Here is a 22,384-nt window from a genome sequence, read left to right as displayed (position 1 = left end):
TGAAACAAAGAAGAGAAGGGGAAGATTTAATACTAATTTACAAATTGTGGAACAGAGCGGAAGAAACAGAAAATAAGAAACTGCTGCTAAGGGATGTAGGAAATACCAGTTACAAACGAGGACACAACAAAAAACTAAGAAAAGAAAGATGCATGAGTAACATAAAGAAATATAGTTTCCCACAGAGAAATACCGAAGTTTAGAACAAGCTAAGTGAGGATGTAGTAGCTGCAACGAGTGTGCACAACTTTGAGGAAAAACTGGACAAGTGCAGATATGGAGACGAGACCACACGAAAGTAGCTCAGGCCTTGTAAATTACAACTAGGTAAATACAAGTAGGTAAACACACACACACACACACACACACACACAGAGAGAGAGAGAGAGAGAGAGAGAGAGAGAGAGAGAGAGAGAGAGAGAGAGAGAGAGTGTTCTGTATCCACATCTTTTGAATGATACAATATGCAATGCAATTACAATATACTACAGAGTAGATTTAGTATTGAAGTCAGGATTCATGCAGATCACTTCATACCCATCAGACAATGCTGGTACCTCGCTGGGTTATTGGTTCCTGTAGGTGAGTAATAATTCTTTTCGAAATCTCAAGGTTCGTGAAGCCTGCCTGTAGTGAATGAGGTGGTGTACTGAGGGATGGACTCGGCACGTTAATAATAGAGTGGCTCGTGCAGGTCACTGCGAACCAAGGATGTATTATGTAATTTACGTTCCTTGCCGGAGACTCACGCCTCGCTTGTGATATTGCTGTAAGACTTGAGACGGGTGGCTTATCTCTTATCAAGAGCATGAAATTTCCATCAAACAATGTTACGAGCATTTGTCATTTTTTGTTCCTTATCATGACTGGTTTGGTATATCGGGGAAGTTCAAAGTGTAACAGACTCATCATTTCCAGAGATGAGGAAATTAAATATGAACCTAAGAAAGCTTTCTTAAAACGGTAGCAAATGACATTAACAGCTGCGAGCAATGAGTGACGTCAGCGTTTCCAGGTAAATCCCAGTAAGAATAACGCAAAATTGAATGGTGGTGTTAATTTATCCACGGGGTCAACTTGTAGATTTCTTGCAGGTAGCCAGAGAGGACGGTCCAATAAATATGCTTAAACTAAACCCTAAATCTATTGAATCTTAAGATATAACAATAAATAGATAAATCCACTACACAGGGAATGAAAGAGCGAGGATTGACTAGACAGGTGTATGTTGGGCTGGCACTGCCGTGTCTTAGCGCAGTCTTGCGAGTGAAGCTGAATGTTACCTGTGCCCATCATGGGAGATGAACGACACACAGTCAACTCAATGAACAGCTGTATCCATATTGCCTTCCACGCGAAGCAAAATAGGATGATATTGCAGTTGCATCAGAGAGAGAGAGAGAGAGAGAGAGAGAGAGAGAGAGAGAGAGAGAGAGAGAGAGAGAGAGAGAGAATATAGTCGTTGGTTGTTACAGGATGTCTCACAGCCATAGAGACAGAAAGAGGGACAGGAACCTTTCATCTTAATCAGCATATGTCAATAACGGCATTTGCCAGTGCTGTGGTGCAATCAGTCGGTCTGGTTTGCTACTGTGATGTATTGGTTGTGACACGTGTTCATTATCACTGTGGGCCCTGGAAGAGACTAGAGCATGGTGTTAGGAAGACTTCGATTATGCCACTTTTACGGCCTATGGGCCAAGACCTGACAGAATAAATCATGGTAATTGCGGTGATTCCAGTTATACATCAGTGATAATTGTAATAGTGATTTTGTTGTTGTTGTTGTTGTTGTTACTATTATTATTATTATTATTATTATTATTATTATTATTATTATTATTATTATTATTATTATTATTATTATTTGCATTAGTATTACTACTTTCATTAGTATCATCAACATTATTATCATCAGACTATATATTTTTGTATTGGAATGTTTATCATTTAACATAGCATCGCCACCACCGCCACTACTACCACCACCATCACTACCACCACCACCACCATCAATCCAACAATGATTTTTTTTTCCTTCCCACCAGGACGAACCTCTTCTTTCGCAACACATGATAACTACAAGACACGGGGCGCCTACTGTGTTCAAGAACGACTCTGAAAAAAAAATGAATAAATACAAGAGAAAAAAAGAAGTATGACAGCTGAAAGAGACTATGTAATACCGTGGAATTCTTGCAGATCTCTAATAATTCATCGTGACTTCCACACGCCTGTGTTGGGAGCGTAGGTGCGGTAGAGGGACAGGAGCAATAGAAGAGGGAGGGCTAGACAGTCCATGGCCAGCAGTGGACGGGAGGGAAGGCGTGGTGAACGGAGCGTTGCAAGGTGCCCAGGTGTGTATTGTACTTTGGTCCATCTGAATCCGATAGCCTTGTCACTGCAAAGGTGTGCGTCTACCAACTGATATTTTTACTGGATTGAATCAAGCTCGTAATATCCCATCCTCTAATATCAAGTAACCATATATTTCTTTTCTTAGGTACACGTCACAATTCCTCTGCCAATGCATTTCGCGGATCCTTCTTTTTAAACAAACCGTCATTCAGCACTTCCACATCCTTTCTTTTGTTGAGCTACGTGTATATGTTTGCTGACATCAGTTTTCTACATCCTTTATCATATATATATATATTTTTTTTTTTCCGTTGATTTATTTGTTCTATCCAAGTTTCAGGCCTTTCATTCTCTGCTGCTTATTCTTCATCCTCCTCTGAATTTTCATATTTAACGTTCTTCGCATTTTAAGTCTATCGTAAACCATTCCTTGGGTTTACATCTTTCTTTATGGTATACTCGTACATTTGTACTTCGTAATTATGTCTCCTCTTTCCCGCCTCTGCTCCAGTATGGATAATCGTAACTTTTTCCAGTCTTTCCTTATAGCTGAGAGAGAGAGAGAGAGAGAGAGAGAGAGAGAGAGAGAGAGAGAGAGAGAGAGAGAGAGAGAGAGAGAGAGAGAGGGGGGGGGGGGGAGGGGAGAAAGCAGCAATAGCAGCAGCAATAGTGTAGGAGGGGTGATGTCTTCGAAATAAACACTAAACCACATTAATTAATCATATATATAGAAATACCTCTAAGGGCAGCTTACTGATTCTTTTCGTAGTAATTATCTGTGTGTGTCAGTATTGTACTGTGAATTACTAATTACTTAACTATGTTTAATTTGGATGTCACTTGCAACTTTGTGAATAAAAAAAAAGCAACAGTAACAATAACAATGAAAAATAATGATCATGATAATAATGAGATCAAACTGACTTTGAGAAGTCATAATATTCTCAAGTGTTTTACAGAATGGGGTTGCGGTACTCGTAGGACGATAGGTAACACTAGAAGGGTTTTTTTTTTTATTTGCGCCAGAAACTGTGTCAGTCAATGAAAACATTAATACAACCGTGTTTTCAAGAAGTTGGTTTGCAAGAGGTAAAGATTAGGAAAAAGAGCTTGATTTGTCAGATTATTAGTCCGATTATTCAGCATACCCTATACTCTGTTACTGACGTTTGTATATATACATGGAAAAAAAAAATAAAAAATAAAAAATAATAAATATATATATATATATATATATATATATATATATATATATATATATATATATATATATATATATATATATATATATATATATATATATATATATATATATATATATATATATATATATATATATTGAAGGAAGGTCAATACATCTGATTGTGTACATGGCACGTCTTTTTTTTTTTTTATTACATGGAATAGCGAATGTGTTTGGTTTTCAGTTGTCACGAAACACGAAACACGACGCGAGCAGCTGACGCCATGTCTGTGCTATTGCTCGTAACAAGATCACTATCTTTTGGTCGCGAATGCGAAAGCAGAGAACGCACACACACACACACACACACACACACACACAGACGCGGGCGTGCGCGCGCGCGTGCGTGTGCATAAATAATTGAACGAGAAAAAATCGTAATGATCAGCAAACAAGAAAAGAAAGAAAAGGAAAAAAAAAAAAAAACTGTGTTTGCCAAAAGCATGAACATGACGACTTCCTTCTGTAGAAGAATTGACAGAGAATGAATGTTCCACCTTCCAGAGCAGAGAGCCCTAAACAGTATACTCGTTCGTTTCATATTCCTAACACATTTCGTCTGTCTAGCTTCCAGTGGCGATGATAGTGGTGATAGTGATGATGTTCTCATTGTTGGCAGACGGCATCATTGCACATTTTATTTCGTTGATACTGTTTTATGAATCTGATGTATTTTGTGAATGCTGGTGGTAATGTTTCACTAATATTCAATTGATTTTCCCTATAGTTGTAGTCCTAGTGCTCGTTGTCAACTTCCTTCGTCACCGACAGAAGCCACGTAAACTGTTAGGAAAGAAAGACTGTGAGGTTGCACTTCTGCAAACTTGAAATTCAAAATTCTTAGTGCGTACTGACTAACTGTTAATCCATTTCTTCCATTTCTCTTCTGGACCGTATCATTAGTACCCGAGCCCATGTTTTGAAATGTTTTGGTTCTGATGAGATTATTTGCCAGGTTCTGCTAAAATTCTTTACTCTGAAATTTCACATAGCCCTTACAGAGTAGTAGCATTGCCATACAATGTGATCATTTACGTGCACACTTTGAACAACAATAAGTAAGCGTTTGTTGTATGTAGAATAGGGGAATACAAATCTCAGACATCACGAAAAGCTTTTCTGTATTTCTAGAGTTATATATTGTCAAGAATGTGGCTGTCGGAATACTCGTAGTCGTGCAGCACCATGCCTAGGTAACGGTGGCGCAAATAAGTGTGGTATTTTCTTTCTCATATTAGGTGTGTATCATGCAACAAGATTTAGGGAGCATAGCGTGGAGAAACGATAGGTACAGGTGCGTATTGTTCCGTATGCCCTGCAAGTGGACTCAATAACGTTTATTGACGCATGACGAATGAACGGTCTACAATGGCCCAGTGGATTGTTCTTTGTATATTGTTACCTTTTCCCATATTGGTGAGAAATTGGTCCTGTTAAAACGTGCACCAGGACACGAACACTTCCTTGCTAATAAAGAATTACAAGAACTGGTAGATATTTTCTTTTAGACATTTGCTTATTTATTTTCAAAGCATACTTTCCACACCTTGTTTTAAACTTACGGCTCCCAAGATACTGCATGTTTTCATGTTGCTTATGAAGCTTTGGCATGGAAGGTGCGCTTGGATTATTCGTCATTTTTTCTTGGAAGGATGAATGTTATTATTAGATGAGCATATTGTTGTGTAATATAATCTAGAACTTCAAAAAAGCAGACACCCTATACATGAGAAACCCTTACATTAATGTGAAGGTATATTATTAAAATCGCAGTAATTTTTATCTGATTAAAAATGTACTTTTACTTTTTTATATGAACGTAAAAAATACAAAAAAAAGTTCGATATTTTTCCTTTAGTCTTTTATTTATTTATTATTTTTTTTTATGTAATTGGTGTGGCTGTCAAAAAAGTACAACTAATAATGACAACCTCATTATCTATTGCGAGAAAATTTTTTTGCCAATAAATTGTTTATTTCTTTTAACTTGCTTTTCTAAGCGTCATCTCTGCCGTTGAAGGAGATTCCTTTGGAATGAGGTATTTTATAGGCCTGCGTAGGGGGAGTGAGGCACGACGCCCGCCGGCGTATGCTCCTCTTTATGGTGGTGCCTGACTAAACTTTTAAGTAGCTGAGGACAAAATAATATACTGATATACATGACTGGAGATTTATCAGTTCCGGAATACTGTTTGTTTCGTGTCTGCTCTGAGGAAGTCATAGTCTCTACTATATATGGCTTATTATTCACGAGTAATGTGCACTGTAATATAAGAAAAAACTGGTTGATTAGATAATTAACTCTGTAATAAACAAACAAATATCAAGTTCAGAGCCCAGAAACGACTGAAATACGAGAATCACCAAACATAGTTTAAACTAAAACCTGACCTGTAAGATACATTAACACATCGCAAAGGAAAGACTTCACAGTCCTGTAGGGTTGTAAATCAGAATAAAACTGTAATCTTAACAATGTAAGCAAGACGAGTCTTCAAATGCGCATCACATTATTTCAATACGGGTATAATAAGAAGCAGCGGTATGAAGAGTAGAATAAAAACAAAACACTGAACTTATTCGCTGTCATGTAAGGCTTTGTAAGTGATATAAGATTTCTTTACGCAAACATAATATTAAATAGGACTTGATCTTCAAAAGATATCAAGAATGATTGTTTATTGTATCATCACACAAGATATAGACAATCAATTTTGTGAACTCAGCAGTTTGATGAATGGGTTGTGTGATGTCTTGGCTGTGTCATCCCCTGCCACTGTCGTTGCTGCTGCTCCTCCCACGGCTCCTCGATGCCTCCCGCTTCCCCACGGGTAAGTAATATTCTATCACTGTCCCTTTACACATATTGATATTATGTCCATCACTAATCATCACCTTCCCGATTGATTATGGGAGAAATATGTGTCTGTTGCTTGGCCATCTGTCAATCAAACCACACAAATGTTGCGCAGTATCAGCTTGTCACGTGGGGCTACTGTGAATGTGAGTGATGGATGACTGGACAGTACATTGCGTGACAACGGAGGGTTTCATGAATCGCCGCAGCGGTTCATTACAGGTAATAAACTCTGTAACTTACGGGGTAGAGTCTAATAGTCTTTTCTCGTCTTTCTGTGATCATGAATCGCACGTAGAGCCTTATATTTTTCTTCCTTCATCGTACATTTTATAATTCATTATTGTTTTCAAGAGTTCACAGCTCAAGACACAAAGAAAGGCGGATTGTATTTACATATTTACATAGATTTTATCATGTGCGTACAATTTGTGTAATTTACTTTCGTTTTCCTTTTCCAAAAATGTTAATAATTCTTGGTGTGTTCACGTTCTTTTCTTTACATATTCGGCAATTACTTTGCGTATTTGCTTGTACTTCGGATTTTGTCGTGAGCAAGGCAAACAATATATAATGTCAATTTAAATAAATGTCTGGCTTAGTCATAAACAGTGACCTTGGAAATTACGCTTATCCTCCAATTATGGATAATACTTTTGGCTTTCTCTTTAGGGATTGACACCCCCGTCGGCCTTTTTTATTTGTTTATTTTATTTTATTTTATTATATTTATTATTTATTTATTTATTTTATTTTTTTTACCTTAAGTCAGTATCCCTCCTACAGATATATATATATATATATATATATATATATATATATATATATATATATATATATATATATATATATATATATATATATATATATATATATATATATATATATATATATATATATATATATATTCAAAGCTTTTATTGCACATTACGGGAAATATGTCATGGGAAGTGTCAGTTACGTGAAATGTGGAAATTCCTTTGTCAATGTTCAAAGTGTGTGACGAATCAAATAATGAATACGAAAACAGATCTATGAATATATAGAGTGGCTTTTGTTTTCACATGTATTTCCAATTACTATTCAAGTCCTCGTCCATATATAGCCGTATTATATGCACAAAGTAGATTGAGAACAAGAGGAATCCAAGGCGGAGTATTCACTGCTTTGCATTCCTTCAATGTGCTGTATCACTCCATGTGCACCATCACTGGGGCTGGACACTACAAAATTAATAGCAGGCCTCGGTAAGTAGATTGATGGTTGCCGGCAATAAAACTTACATCTACTCCTGCATCGATTCCATGATGTAATTTCTGTTATCTTTTCTCAAGGGAGCTTTTGTCCAACGTGACAAACCATGTACGTTTAGCCCTAGCATCGAGTCCTCTCCTCACGCTCATAGTCAGGACTATTTTTAAAGGCCACGAAGCTAATTAATTGAATTTTCAAGGGTGTTTTTGCCAATGATGATGCTGAATACTCGTTAAACTATTGATAGAATCATGAAAACACCCTTGAAAATCCCTGAAATCTCTCCTAGAACACATTAAGAGTAGTCGCGACAAGACGCTGAAATGTTTAGGGGTATAAGCCGGCGCCGTGAGTACACCGTACCGGTAATCGAAGCGTAACCGTTATGTATAGAACGTCTGATAACACTACCGCCACCACAACCATTACAACATCATCACTGTCATCATAAGAAATGTTGTATGCCTTACGCCAAGAGACAATAAAGACGGGATATGAGGAAAAAAAAAATCGTCAGAGGACAAACTTGGTGTTATATCTTTTTGTCGATATGAGAGAAGAAAGGCAGATTTCTGGACAACAAAGAAATCCTAAGAATCACTTTTTTTGGTATAACTTCATTAATATTTTGTCTAGTATTGCTGCTTCAGGACGATCTTCTTGTTACATTATTGTCTTGTAAGTATTGGTAGTTTTGCGAGATTAGACAAATTTTTCTTATAACTTAATTGAATAATACTGACATTAAATTAATAATAGTGCCTTATTGTTTTTTTTTTTTTTCTTCTTTGCTGTTGTGCGTCTCCACAAATATACAGGTGAAAGCCTTAATTAATTATTAATCAAACACATCGCTTATAAGGCCTTTCATACATACTTCCGTCTGTTCGGCCACGCAGGCTGGTATCCTCACCATCCCTTCGGCCACACCAATGTTACCTTGAAGGACCCCAGCCAGCACAGGTCAGTCAAGACATCCTTACTATAACTAGATCACATTTTTATCCACACACACACACACACACATGTATCAGTACTGAAAGTTCCTTCTCTAGTAATATATTTAATTCATGATTATAAGTTGTACTGGCCACCACTAGAATGCTGAAAGTTAATATTTATTAAGGCCCATTTTCTGAAACACTCTTCCCTCTCAGTACGACTATTTTCAAAGGTAGCAGAGATGATTAGTAGAATTCTCAAGAGTTTTTCGTAAATCTTGTTAATTTGTCAATATAATCGTAAAAGCACGTAAAAAAAAACAAAAAAAAACACGTGCAACTTCAAGAAGAGCTTTTTAAAATTTAGTCTGGCTGCGGCGCAGAGGTGTTTCAGAATCGGGTCCGTAATCGGTCATAGCAAAACCTGAGCATATGAATTAAAGTTTGGGTATGGGGATATGGGAATGAGGTATTCATACTCACGCTGCAATGTCCCCAGCGTGGGCAACAGGGCATTTTTGCGGGTTGCAGTAGAGGAATGGGAACCGCACGTGAAGGTGATGACGGCATCTGACGGCACCATTACCATCAGCGGCCCCATGGCCAATCTGCTGAAAGCTCTTGCCGAGACGCTCAACTTTAGGTTACTATCATCTGTACATATGAACATTATTTATTATTCTATCATTCCGACTCACAATTGCATCTTATCTATAGTTTCATTTATTTAATATCAAGTTTCTAAATAAAACCATGCCTTGACAGAATGCCATTTTGATCACACACATACAAACAAACACACACACTCATTTTATATATATATATATATATATATATATATATATATATATATATATATATATATATATATATATATATATATATATATATATATATATATATATATATATATATATATATATAATTACTTATTTTGACATACCTAAGTGTTAACTTGCTTATTTTCAGTTACACGTTAGTGAGGCCAGCAGATGGAGCATGGGGCGCCCCGGACGAATTGGGCAACTGGAACGGCATGATTGGCATGGTGAGACGGAACGTGAGTACAGTAACCCTATCTACTGAAACAGTAAAATTGCCGTAAGTTGTCATTCATTGCTCAGTGTACATTATAGTGAAGCTTCAATTGTGCCTCTCCCAATTAATGGTACATCTCAGACAACATTAAAGTATTTGCATAGGGTTTGTTTCTGGCGATAATTTAATAATTACGTCATAAAAGAAACAGGAAGCACTTGTTGCTTGCAATTCAAACCTCTTAAGAAAACTATTACTTTTGCTGTTATCAATGGCAATATTAAAGAATATTTGAAGCAGTAAAAAAAAAGAAAAAAAGAAAAAAAAAAGTTTCAGTGGCAAATAAACTTCCACTCATTTCTTTCATCTCATCTATTCTATAGCTGGTTCATCTCTATACATATATTGTTTGTCAATCCTTGTTCACTCTAGCAAATTTTCTTTTTTAATTTTCTAACTGGTTCTAATTTTTTAGTATGCCTTGAACCTGTTATTTTTCTTTTAATAATGCTGTCACAATAATCATCACATCAGCCTTGCTGGTGTATTGCAGTTTCTTCTTAATGACTAGAAGCCAGACATCATATAACATTACCAATCAACTCCTTGTTAACTATAGTTTTAGATCATAATTTCTTCAAATTTCAGGAGGCAGACTTGGCACTGGGTCCATTTGGAATGACAGAGGAACGGACGAAGGCTGCTGAATTTTCATATCCAATAATGATTGACTATTACAAGATCCTGGTGAAGAGAGGCCATGCTCAACTCAATCCATGGGGCTTCCTCAACCCTCTACAACCCCTCGTGTGGTTTGGGGTGTGGCTGACTTTCTGCATGGCTTGCATCACCCTTGCACTCTCCAGACTTGTTCTTCAGTGGGAAAGGTTGCCCATCACTTCCAATATCATGGTGGCTCTTAGATGTTCCTGGGATCAGCTGGTTATCCTCTTGCAGCAAAGTGAGTTCTTACATTGAGGTGTGTAAAACCTATAATATGCTTGGTTTTCATCAAAAGATGCTCATTCTCTCTGCATATACTAATAATATGCTGAGTATTTCTCACATCAGGCATTGATCAAATGACTCATCAGCCTTGCAGAGTATCCCAAACACTCTGGCATCACGGGCAATGATCGGGCTGTGGTTGCTGACAGTAATGGTCATTATGAGGAGCTACTCAAGTGCCCTCACCTCCCTCCTTGCAGTCAGATACATTCCAGTGAAGATCAACAGCCTCCGAGACCTGGTTGATGAGAAGGAGTATGGCCTTATATTTGAAAAATCTACTGCACTCACCACATATATGAAGGTAAGTAATCAAGACTGACCAAGAAACCTAACTCATGAATCACTGATGGACCTTGAATGATCCAAAAATGATTCCTGGTATTCCACCACTAGCTCAACTACCAGTTGTGAGTACTAATGTTCATTTAGCACACCCAAAGGTAAATAAGTGTTTCCAGTTATATATATGACTCAAGTGCCTGCCTGTTGCTTACAGCTGTTGTTCAATGTCACCAAATGAAACAAGAACATGAAAAATAAACAAAAGAATTCATTGTTTATTACTGTGTGTGTGTATTTTAGTATTGTTAATTTTAATCCCAAAGGGGTCAAAGAAGGGCATCTATCTGGAGCTAGAAGAGACAAAGGCACAGGGAAGGGCACAGTTCCTGAAGTCGTCCGAGGTTCTTAATGCTGCACGCATCCTAGTCAAGCATGAGGATTATGCTCTCCTTGTAGAGATAACTACCATAAAGAAGATTCTGTCTGATGACTTCTCTATAACAGGTTTAGAACCTTCCCCTAACTTTTTTTCCAACAGTACTTGTACACATATGGATTTCTATGACCCACACTTGTATTACATAATAGCAAAAATGACAGAATTTTCTCATCCTCAGCTTTGCCATCACATAGCACATAATATTGTTCCTATATCACAGGAAGTTGCGATTACTACATTGCCAAGGAGAACTTCTTTCCTCTTATATTCTGTGTCATTGGTCGTCATGGACTTCATCACATGCCCTTTATCAACTACATGTGAGTTTACATTTTTAAGTGTTTGTTTACCTTAAGCCCTTCTGTGTGCATTTATATAATATATATATATATATATATATATATATATATATATATATATATATATATATATATATATATATATATATATATATATATATATATATATATATATATATATATATATATATATATATATATATATATATATATATATATATGCACACAGTTTCTTTATTCATTAATAACTCTTTTTCATGTATATTTTAATTCCTTTAATTTCATACACCTGTTAGTTATAAGACTCCTTCCTATCCCTCAACTATTGATGGCAGAAAGTTAGGTTGTTAATTTACTACTTGGCTACTAACAGGTTCTCTATGTGACTTTCAGCTAAGCAGGAATATAACTGCATTTGCAGTCATATTATGATCCCAACTACAGCTCTTTAATAAAATGTACAAATGTTATCTAAAAAAGTGTATGTATATATATTTCAGAATCCAGTCAATGGTGGAACATGATCTTTACAGCAACTGGCTAAATGAAGAATTTATCAATGTTACTGCATGTCTCAAAGCACCCATTTCCATAACTGTCAAGGAGCCTTACAGTATCGTGGGACTCTGGGTAAGAAAAATTAACATTAATGAAAAAAGTAAATAATAAGATAAAATTAAACAAAAAAAAAAAGTAAATAACAAAATGATAATTATGTGAAAAGAAATTTGAATCCTGTACAGATGCATCTGAACATATTTTGTAAAACTTCACAGTGTGAACTGAATGGGTAAGAACCTGTCAGCACAAACACACACACACACACACACACACACACACACACACACACACACACACACACACACACACACACACACACACACACACACACACACACACACGCACCACAATAATGTACAATCAATATATAGTAAAAATCTCTCATGCTTTGCTAGTAGCAGTTATCTTTTACATTCCAATGAAAAAAATTTGCTTATCTTTACTTGAAAGTAACTCAAACCACAGAATAGTTGACAGGTTACTCTTCCAGTCTTTATGAACATCTGTGAGATGTGGAGATTTCATTCACATGTAGGATTTTCTGCCAAAGGCTGAATCCCCATTGTCAAATATATAAATGTAATACTTATACTTTTTTCTCTAGGGAATGTTTACACTCCTGTTTGTCGGCCTCATGCTTGCAGCACTGACATTCTTGGCTGAGTTGGTGGTGCATGCATGGATAAAAAACAAAGAAAATCCAACCCTATATCCTGGTGCTATCTTTCTTCGTCATCAGTTTTTCAAATTGTATCGGTAAGTGGTGATGACGGATATTTCTGTCAATTTGGTGGTACATCTGGCAGAAGTCAAATTACACCTAAGGCAACAAGCATTCAAACAATTCTTCTGTTCAGTGACACTTTATGCACCATCCCAAAATCAGCTAGTGAATCAATAGCCTGGACAATAACAAACTATAACTGCTTCCTGGATGAAGTAACCCATGCTTGAAGAACACAACACCAGTCCACTATAGGCTAACTAGATGAACATCGTACATACAACTATGTGGTATTTCTGACTATTACATTTCAGTGTTTCAATGATTTATTTTAATTTCAATAAAGGAGAACAGTATATGGATAGGAGAAAAGGAAGCAGAAAGTGATTTTGAGATAATAAAAATTTAAAAAATTAAAAAGCCGAACCATAAAAAAAATACTGAGTATAAAGTTGTAAGTAATTAAAAAGCTTGATAATTGTGTTCAATATAACAAAGTGAATTAGTAAAATATAATGAGTAAAAATAAATCAGTTACAATATTAGTCACATTATTGTGATAAGCATATGTAATTATTTTCTTCATGTCCTTGTATAAGAAATGAAAGGAGATCCTTATGTTTTAACTTCCTATAGGTACAATATCTCCAGTTTACTGACCAGTCTTGTGTGAAGAAGTGTTAGCCACATGATTAAAAAGAGTTACTTCTTATTCGAGTTTCTTTACCCCCCAAAAAATGATAATCTGCATCAATGAGAAACCTAGCTTTGACAGCACCAAAGTTCATAAACAGACTGAAATTCTGAATTAGATGGCAAAAACAAAGTATATTGTGATGATGTTTTCAATGACTTGCCTAATAGGAATTTCTAGTGTTCAGCATTTACTTTCATGTTTACATCTAATTTTCTACAAGGTTTTAGTTTCAGTTGGTTTCTCCTTTCCCTTTTTTTTTTTTGTAGTTTCTTTTTGATTTACCTGTTGCAAGATTTGCAGCAATATTTGTTCTTGTCTATTCTTCTCTAAATAATTGTGAAAGTTATTTACGCTTGTCAATTTTTCTCTTGATCTGACTTGGTGATACACTGAAATATACTGAAATGACAAGCTAATGCTGGTCAAATGGTCTAGAAAGGTTCTCTAACCACTTACCTCTGTTCTCATGCAAGTATGGAATATCTATGTGAGGTGGACACAGCTGAACCCATACAAGCCATTAAATGTTAAATTACATTTAGGGGAAAAAATAATTATGTTTTAAGGTATTTTCAATTAATCTTTAATTGAAAAATATATTAAGAAAAAAAGTGAAAAAAGAATCTTACTTTGTCCACTTGATTATATAGTAGTTTTTCTTACCTGAAAATGGAGAAAATTTTTTTTTTATTTACATCACAAATATATATTTCAAAACTTAAACAGAATGTTAAAGATGATCATGACTGCATTAACTTGACCATGAGGAAAGAATGCATAACTATGACTATAAAGTAAGCTAAACATTTTGAAGTGGAAAGCAGAGTGAATAAGACATGAGATCCTAAGGAAAATCCCAGAGAGGCTAAAGCTCTTGGCAGACATACAGTACACAGCTGCATTACTTAGTAAGTAAATGTCAAGAAACAAAGGTGTGTTAATTTATATACATACTTTAAAACAATGATGAAATTAAATAATGATACCAGTTGCATTTGCTATGCAGAGTATCAAAGCCAACGAAAGTACATTTGACTGTGGTGGTTAACCCACTGTTTTGCAACTTACTATGTTCTCTAAATGTGTACTAATGTTTAAGTATCAATAGCATTAGTTTGCTTTTGTAATACAGTAAATATCAATTTAACAGATCTGACAAAACAGACTCCAGATTTAATGGACAAGACAAATAGTTATGTAATACATCAATTAATGATAATTCCTTAAAAAAAAAAAAAAAAAAAAATCTGATCAATTTTCCTACTGTGAATATGTGAATATAGACTGCACTGAGAACTTTTCCTCAGGATGAGATACATTTCAGACAAACCATATGAAAGATGCAAATAATAACTTTGGGATACCATTTCTCTATCTACTTATATACTAGGATTGCAATTTCACACATGGTGGCCCAGACAAAGCACCACACATTTGTACACACATCATTCACACTCTTAGCCCTGTTGGCTATACTTATTTGAGCAGTGGGTCTAGTGTGGGGGGCATACTTTATGCTGTGGTTTCCTTGTTTAGCAAACTTCAATAACTAGTACTGTATAATCTTTACACTTCAGTCATTTGAATAATACAAAAACTAAGGAATAGCAGTGAACCAAGACAGACTATACATATAAAGAATCCAGATACACTTGTATTGGGTTAGTTTGGAGATTTGAATTGTTTGAAGCTATACAAAAAGATATTGTACTCTTTCATTATAATAAAAAAAATAAGAAAAATAAAATAAATAAATCACTCTCTATTTACTGTAAAGAAGACATGGTTGCAATAATGATAATGAAAGCAATTAAACACTTACCAACTCTGAGTAATGAAAGTCCATTTGGTAATATGTGTGCCTCTGGGATGATTATTAGGTCTGGTCTAGTTACTCGTGACAGATTCACATAGAACCCTCCAGCCTCTATTATGCGCCGACCATGTCCTGTTTTGGAGAAATAATGGAAATAATGAAACATTCGTAATATTCACCAATATCCCCGACCACGGGCCTCATATTTATTATAGTTTATTATAGTTCATTATAGTTTGGGCATTAGCTGAGTAGGGGAATCTCTGTGAACTGTGTTGCCATGCCTCTACAGGATCAATTATCGGTTTAACACCTTAATGAAAAGGACAGCCAACCCTCCTCTCTCTCTCTCTCTCTCTCTCTCTCTCTCTCTCTCTCTCTCTCTCTCTCTCTCTCTCTCTCTCTCTCTCTGTCTCTCTCTGATGGTGTGAATAGTTTTTCTATAATTTATATGTTCATGGTAATTATGTCATGTAATCTCAATTGAGGGCAGAGCAGATTCATCACACTGTCATCTCACTCACATTAGTGGCTTTGGCTGTTCCAGCTATTGCTCTGGAGGGTGCAATGATAGAACCTCTATTGGCCTTTAAAAATACTTATTCACGTTGTAAATAAGTTCATTCTCCTGGCTGTAAAGAACACGCATCTGGGGAGTTGCTTTCATTGTGGGAGTAACCCCTGAGAGGCTGAGCTGCCCCTCTCACTGAACTGAGTCACCTGACCTTACTGATAAGCATCCCAGGTGCTCAACCTACATGACAATACCACAAAGCTATGTTGTCAAGTATTGTGATATTTATATAAAACTCAGACCATTTGTTATCTTAATACTCAAACCATTCGTAACACTGCATAGTTTGATCAGCTAATTAATCTATACTTAATACTTGAATTTCAATAAACAGTAAAAAAAAACTGATATATTTAAGAAAAATTGTGTGATGTAGCACAGTAGCTAACAGGGCTTGGCCAACACCTAAACATTCTTCCGACAGTAAAAAGAATATAGTTTATCCATAACTTTTGTGGCATCGGTGTACTAAGCACACCTTGGATGTGCTTCAGATGTCTTCTTGGGCATTTAAAACAAGATAACTCAAAGACATATGGATATAAATACTGACCAGAGAGAGAGAGAGAGAGAGAGAGAGAGAGAGAGAGAGAGAGAGAGAGAGAGAGAGAGAGAGAGAGAGAGAGAGAGAGAGAGAGAGAGAGAGAGAGAGAGAGAGAGAGAGAGAGAGAGAGAGAGAGAGAGAGAGAGAGAGAGAGAGCAAAAAAGGATGCAAGCTCCCTATCAAATGTACTGAACAAAACTGAGTGTAAAAAGGATAAATTTACTTAAGCTGTATATGGCAATATGCAATTTATTACATTATCAGCAAATTTCCATTCACTTTAACATGTTTATTGCATTTTGTGGGATTAGGTATATATTTCATATCACAAAATCATTTTCTCCTATCAGTGATGCATTGTGATGAAACTTACTTTCATCAAAGAAACAGCCAGCTTTCAGTGCCATGTCAAGAATGGAGGTTCCAGGTTCCAAGAGCAGTTTTGCTGATGATGCAAGTTTGAAGACAGCCTCTAGCTCATCTTTGGTCATTTCAGCCAGAGCTTCTGGTTGTCCACCATACAACACTTCAGTTGTGCGTTTGGCAGATTCTAAGCCACTTTCTGTAATTGTTGAAACTCATGAAAGAATGGCCATCCACTGTAAAAGGCATAATATATTTATAAATACAACAGAACAGTGAAATACTGATCTATTCATAGTCCACTCTCTTAATCAATACATAAATAATGCCCAAGCTTTATAACATACTATTCCCTTTTTGTTCTTTTCACTTCTCATCCTCCTTCAGACTTTTTTTTAACTAAAATAAATTCTACAGTTTATCAATATTTGATGTGTATTTTAAGACTATTTCATGATATCATTATTTTTTGCTGATGAAAACTAAGAAATTACTAATTGAAGAGTAAAGTTTTTGTTTCCTCATTATGATTTTATGGTGAAACTTTCCTTTTCAGTAGACATCCTTATGGTCCCCTCTGTACGCAGTTGTTTTGTGTCTTCTAACATAAAAAGACACTACTTTGTAAAAAAAAAATTAGATACATAAAATATTACTTTAATATAAATCTTAATGAGTATTGGAGAAAAATCTAAGATATCTGAAACCTTCCACAACTGGCAAACCTAAAATTCATGGGGCAATGTTTCTAGCAAGTATGAGCAAAATACAGCGCTGACTCAGTTTGAGTCAGTTCATGATGACTACTACGGTACTCAGCTACTTCTTTCCATGTCCAGTAATATTGTTAATTAAAAGCACACAAAAATAATAATACTGTCACAAGATGTGGCTTTTGCTTACTAACTGAGCTACATGTTTCCATCTTGTTTTCAAAATTTGCAGAAAACTGGTTTCTAAATAAATAAATAATAGTTTCACTAAGAATACAAGGTCAATTTATAAGCATTTTAAGAAAATGTTCTATTGGCTCTTATTACTTCACTGATGTAATTAGTTAAAAATTTTCAAACTCCATCCTTTTTTGTAGCTAGCATTAACAGTAGTATTGCATAACTACTTCATCATGCTCTTCTCAACATACTTAAATTTCTTAACACTACTTTGTCATAATAGAAGGAACAAATATGAATACTTACTTCCATGGACTAGTAAAGTAATTTTTTCAGCCAACTTTGTTTGTGCATGTCTGCTTTCTGGCTTCTTCTGAAAATTTAATAAAAGAAAATAATGACAAGAGTTCAAGAATTCAAGTTGGAATTCTCTTAAAATCTGTCAACTACTCTGGATCAAAATATGGTATCTCAAAGAATATAGGGTTGAGTTTATTTTCTGCTTTAATAAATTTGTACTGTTGTAACTGAAGAAACACCAAGAAGAGATTAAACATGCAAGAAAGAAGAATATGAGATGAGTGAAGAATGCAAAAAAAAAAAAAAAAAAAAAAAAAGGAAGAAAGTAGGAATAAATTCAGGAAGATCAACATACAAGCAGGTACCAAGATTACAAATTATCACTACCCTGATTTATGAAAGACAAGGCTAGACCACCAAGGAGAACAGCAGAATGCAGTGAATCATCACAGGAACTAACAGAGCTGGAGAATAACAGCACATTACAAGAAGAGATACCTAGGTGGCTATCACAGTAATTCAAATCAGAAATGTAACATGAAGTATTTCAAGATATTTAATGGAATTTATATGGAGAAGAATCCAAAATTTGGGTAGCTAGGATACTGTGAATAATGGCTGTAAGTCATATATGATTGTGAGTGTAATTATATGTAAATAATACAAAATAAATAAAGATGTAAAAATTCAACATGTTCCCTTGAACACATAAGTGTTGTCTTAGAGATTTATGGATTGTGCAACATAGAAGCATGACATTACTTTCTCATGTGAATATATTGTACCTGAAAAGTGATTTAAAAATGTAACTTAACTGTGAGTACATGGACAGTACCTTGCATATGGGTAATTAAAGAGATACAAAGCATCTACATCAGATAATGAAGTTAATAAGGAGAGTTGCACGAGTCTGTAAGAGAGAAAGTTAGCCAAATGTACAATTAGGGTTCAGATAAGGATGAATGTAATGAGAGCAAGCTTTTGACAGGTCATCATGAATAGTGGTCCTCTTACAAGTATACCTGTAACATGGATGACATATTCCAAACTGGGGACGGACAATGTGCTTCTATTAGGGGCATTTCAACAAATCAGGATGCTTCTTAACGATTAACTGGCATTGTTTCAGATTAATGTGGTTATGATCTTTTGATTCACAGTGAAATCATCATGTGTTACATAGGAACACGAGAAAAGAATAAAGATAAATACCATAGAAACATGCCATAAGATGCAGGCCTCCCATCTTCACTTTACTAGGAATACAGTAGAACCATGGTTCACAAACTTAATCCATTATGGGCCTTGGTTCGCAAACCATATTGTTTGCAGATTGAAAAAAAAAATTTCCATTGAAATTAATGTAAATACAATTAATCCATTTCAGTCTCAGAAATATGTCATTTCTACATTTCTTTTTTGTGATAAATTTAGAGTGAAACTGAAACACATATCCTTAAATAGACAAATAACACAAAATTAAATACAACAGTACTATAATTTACCTTTGTTGTTTATAGTTGCTAGCACAGGTGGATGATGAGAAAGGAAGAGGGGAAAGCTAACGAATATTGGGTAAAAGGCTGCTGCCTGCTTCCTCCCTTTTCTCTCTCTCTCTCTCTCTCTCTCTCTCCCTCAGCCAATGTCAAGGTCACTGGCTGTCTTACAGCCACAATCTCATTCTATGGTTATAGTGAGTAAGCAGCCCACCCTCCCCCATGCATTCATTACTGGTAATGTACTGTAATTTATGATAATTGAAAGAATAATCCAGGCTCTTTGGGCCAAAAGACTGAGCTGGCAGTGACACCTAACACTTTCCTCCTTCTTACATGGCATAATGAGGGCTAAAATAACACACAAAAAGGGAAAAGAGAAAAAAAAATAATGTTTTTGAACACAGCATTCTCACAAACAATGTTTATGCCAAGCATGCCAAAGCACAACTGAGCACAAGGTTCATGGATTGTTGATAATGTGCATTCATACCCCAAAGCATCATTCATGAACCAAGCTAAAACTTGCTCACAAAACTAGTTTGTGAATCAGTTTGTTCATGATGCGAGATGTTTGTGAACTGAGGTTCTACTATATATTTCATGGTAAAAACTCACCTTATGTTTTTCCATAATACTTTCTATATCACTGAGTGGCAAGAATGTCAATAGCTTCAGATATTTTTCAACCTGAAAAAAATATAAAAAATCATCTTTACTTTTCAATTTTTACACCAAATGTTTTTCATTAGAAGAAAATATAAATTCAACAAAATACAAACTACACAAAAAATATTCTCACATGCACACACAAGAGAAAAAGAAGGGTACATATCTTAATAAAACAATTTTAATAAATTATCTATCTTACATCTTGCTCCCTTCTGAAACATTTCACAAGGGGAGGGTGGCTAGAGCAGAAGTGAAAGAGTTTAAGTGTTTAAATGTAACATGAAAAAGAAGATAAGAGGAAGAGCAATGAAATGGAGATAAGTCACAAGGGCACAGATGAAGAGAACAGGAAACTTCTGAGAAGTGGCTGTCACCAGGTAGCAACAGTGTCACCTTACAAGCAACTTCTTTCTTTTTCTTTTCATTTTTTATAGGGCCATTCTACATACATGTTAATGTATTTAGTGTAGATAAAAAAAAGTACACCATTCCTTCTGAGTAGTAACAGAGGTAAAACTGTACTTTATCCAAGAAAACAAATGATGAAATTGCTTTTCCGGTGCATATGGAATGTTAAATTTTTTTGGTTGTCCATCTTTTTTTACGCAAGGTACACAATACATATGAAACATTAATACAGACAGCATAAATCAGAGGCAATATATCTTTGCCACTGAAAATACCAGATGGCACAGAACAACTAAGTAGTATATCTTTATATACTACTGCATAGTATATTATTAGCAATTTTTATTTGGAAATTGATACTTGAGTGACTTAGCAAGAATGGTCATGGCAGGTCAAACCAAAACAAACACCATATGTACTGCAAGGCACTGGAGGATGTGACTACACAACTTAGCTGAGGCTTTGACACAACCTATAGAACATTCAAAATAACTTAGAGTACCCATATTAAGTAGTAATACTATATTTCTTATATTTTTGAGTCTAAATGAAATAGTTTATAGACATGTACTGTGCCATATTTAAAAATAGCAATGACTATACCTGCTGACGTCAATAGCATATTTTCTGTTGAAATTATCAAGGCAAAATAAGAACATTTCTAGGTAGAAATTCACAAAACGTATACTGATAAATTCTGAATGCATTTGTACGCACATGGAAATTACAGTTACAAATTTTAGATTACATGAGTGTAGTATGTGGCTCAGCTGAGACATCTGATGGCTTAGCATGCCAAAATTCCCCATAGTGAATGACAGACCGACACATTGTCATCCAAAACTAGTATACAATCAACACTATTATATTGTTTATATATTTATCTATTTACTTTTTTATGCTTACCTCTGAGTCCTTCAGTCTCATGAAGAACTGATAGAAGTCAAATGTAGAAGTCTTACTGCTATCCAACCATATAGGGTTACCAGCAGATTTGCCAAATTTGTCACCACTTTCATTGGTTATGATTGGTATTGTCAGACCTGTTGAGTGTAACATATAATATTAAAATATTGATATTAACATATAAGTTGGTTGACAATAAATTACTAGCTCAAGCCTAACACAACTATGTTAGCTATGATATTGCAATTATAAGATTTAATATAATGATTTCTGTATACTTACTTTCTATGGTGTGCCCACACTACAGACCTCCATGCAAAGTATTTGTTAATTTTCATGTTAACAAACTAAGCAATGTTACACATGTTGCTGAGGGAATACTACATCCACAGGTAACAAGTGAGGTGTCTAGAATCACAGCATTGTAAGCATTGCCACAAGTGAAACTGAGTTACTGGTATCAGGCAATTCATCAAAGCTTACTTTGTCTTGTCATGACATTTTCACATTTGTATGATTCCAGCAAAAGGATAATTTTCCTTATACTAAGTGCATACAGGTGTCCCACAAGTTAAGGTACACACTTTGGGATATGATAGTTCAAGTAAATGTAAGATGAAAATGCTCTATACACTTATGGTGTGTTTTGCTTTATTTTGTGAGAAATTAATGTGTAAGTTGTGTTGCAGGAGCTGATTGCCTGGGTGG

At 35.3% G+C, this 22,384-nt stretch overlaps 3 protein-coding genes across 8 annotated transcripts in view; 1 reads left to right on the top strand and 2 right to left on the bottom strand.

Moving 5' to 3' along the window:
- Window positions 1-9,373, bottom strand: part of LOC135106985 (zinc finger MYND domain-containing protein 11-like) — a 34,976-nt gene extending 25,603 nt beyond the window's left edge. The window contains exon 1 of the mRNA XM_064016480.1: window positions 9,137-9,373. The gene's annotated coding sequence lies outside the window, so the exon portion shown is untranslated. The remainder of the gene's footprint in view (window positions 1-9,136) is intronic.
- On the top strand, window positions 1,900-10,669 carry LOC135107133 (glutamate receptor U1-like). Its single transcript, XM_064016843.1, has 6 exons — window positions 1,900-2,357; window positions 6,331-6,432; window positions 8,612-8,675; window positions 9,153-9,296; window positions 9,623-9,701; window positions 10,340-10,669. The coding sequence occupies exons 2-6, from the start codon at window positions 6,339-6,341 to the stop codon at window positions 10,667-10,669; spliced, it is 711 nt and encodes a 236-aa protein (XP_063872913.1). The 5' UTR covers window positions 1,900-2,357; window positions 6,331-6,338.
- The window catches only part of LOC135106987 (tyrosine--tRNA ligase, mitochondrial-like), a 27,485-nt gene continuing 15,098 nt past the window's right edge, over window positions 9,998-22,384 (bottom strand). For 4 of the 6 annotated variants that reach the window (XM_064016488.1, XM_064016486.1, XM_064016487.1 and 1 more), the window contains 7 exons: window positions 21,677-21,813; window positions 20,309-20,380; window positions 18,201-18,267; window positions 17,012-17,200; window positions 15,527-15,652; window positions 14,334-14,367; window positions 9,998-10,937 (listed from right to left, as the gene is read on the bottom strand). In XM_064016488.1, the coding sequence (XP_063872558.1) occupies window positions 10,868-10,937; window positions 14,334-14,367; window positions 15,527-15,652; window positions 17,012-17,200; window positions 18,201-18,267; window positions 20,309-20,380; window positions 21,677-21,813 (695 nt within the window). In that variant the 3' untranslated portion in view covers window positions 9,998-10,867. Of the gene's footprint in view, window positions 10,938-14,263; window positions 14,368-15,526; window positions 15,653-17,011; window positions 17,201-18,200; window positions 18,268-20,308; window positions 20,381-21,676; window positions 21,814-22,384 lie in introns of those variants that run through there. The other 2 variants (XM_064016492.1, XM_064016491.1) reach the window with 2 other exon arrangements.

The sequence above is a fragment of the Scylla paramamosain genome, chromosome 14 (genome assembly GCF_035594125.1).
Source record: "Scylla paramamosain isolate STU-SP2022 chromosome 14, ASM3559412v1, whole genome shotgun sequence".
NCBI classification, from domain to species: domain Eukaryota; kingdom Metazoa; phylum Arthropoda; class Malacostraca; order Decapoda; family Portunidae; genus Scylla; species Scylla paramamosain.
This window is presented reverse-complemented; position numbering and strand designations above follow the sequence as displayed.

Excerpts from the sequence above, each read along its gene's own strand:
- LOC135107133 (XM_064016843.1), top strand. The coding sequence starts at position 6,339 with ATGGGTTGTGTGATGTCTTGGCTGTGTCATCCCCTGCCACTGTCGTTG. Across the intron at positions 6,433-8,611 it reads TGCCTCCCGCTTCCCCACGG|GCTGGTATCCTCACCATCCC; the intron begins GTAAGTAATATT and ends TCGGCCACGCAG. Across the intron at positions 8,676-9,152 it reads AAGGACCCCAGCCAGCACAG|CGTGGGCAACAGGGCATTTT; the intron begins GTCAGTCAAGAC and ends CAATGTCCCCAG.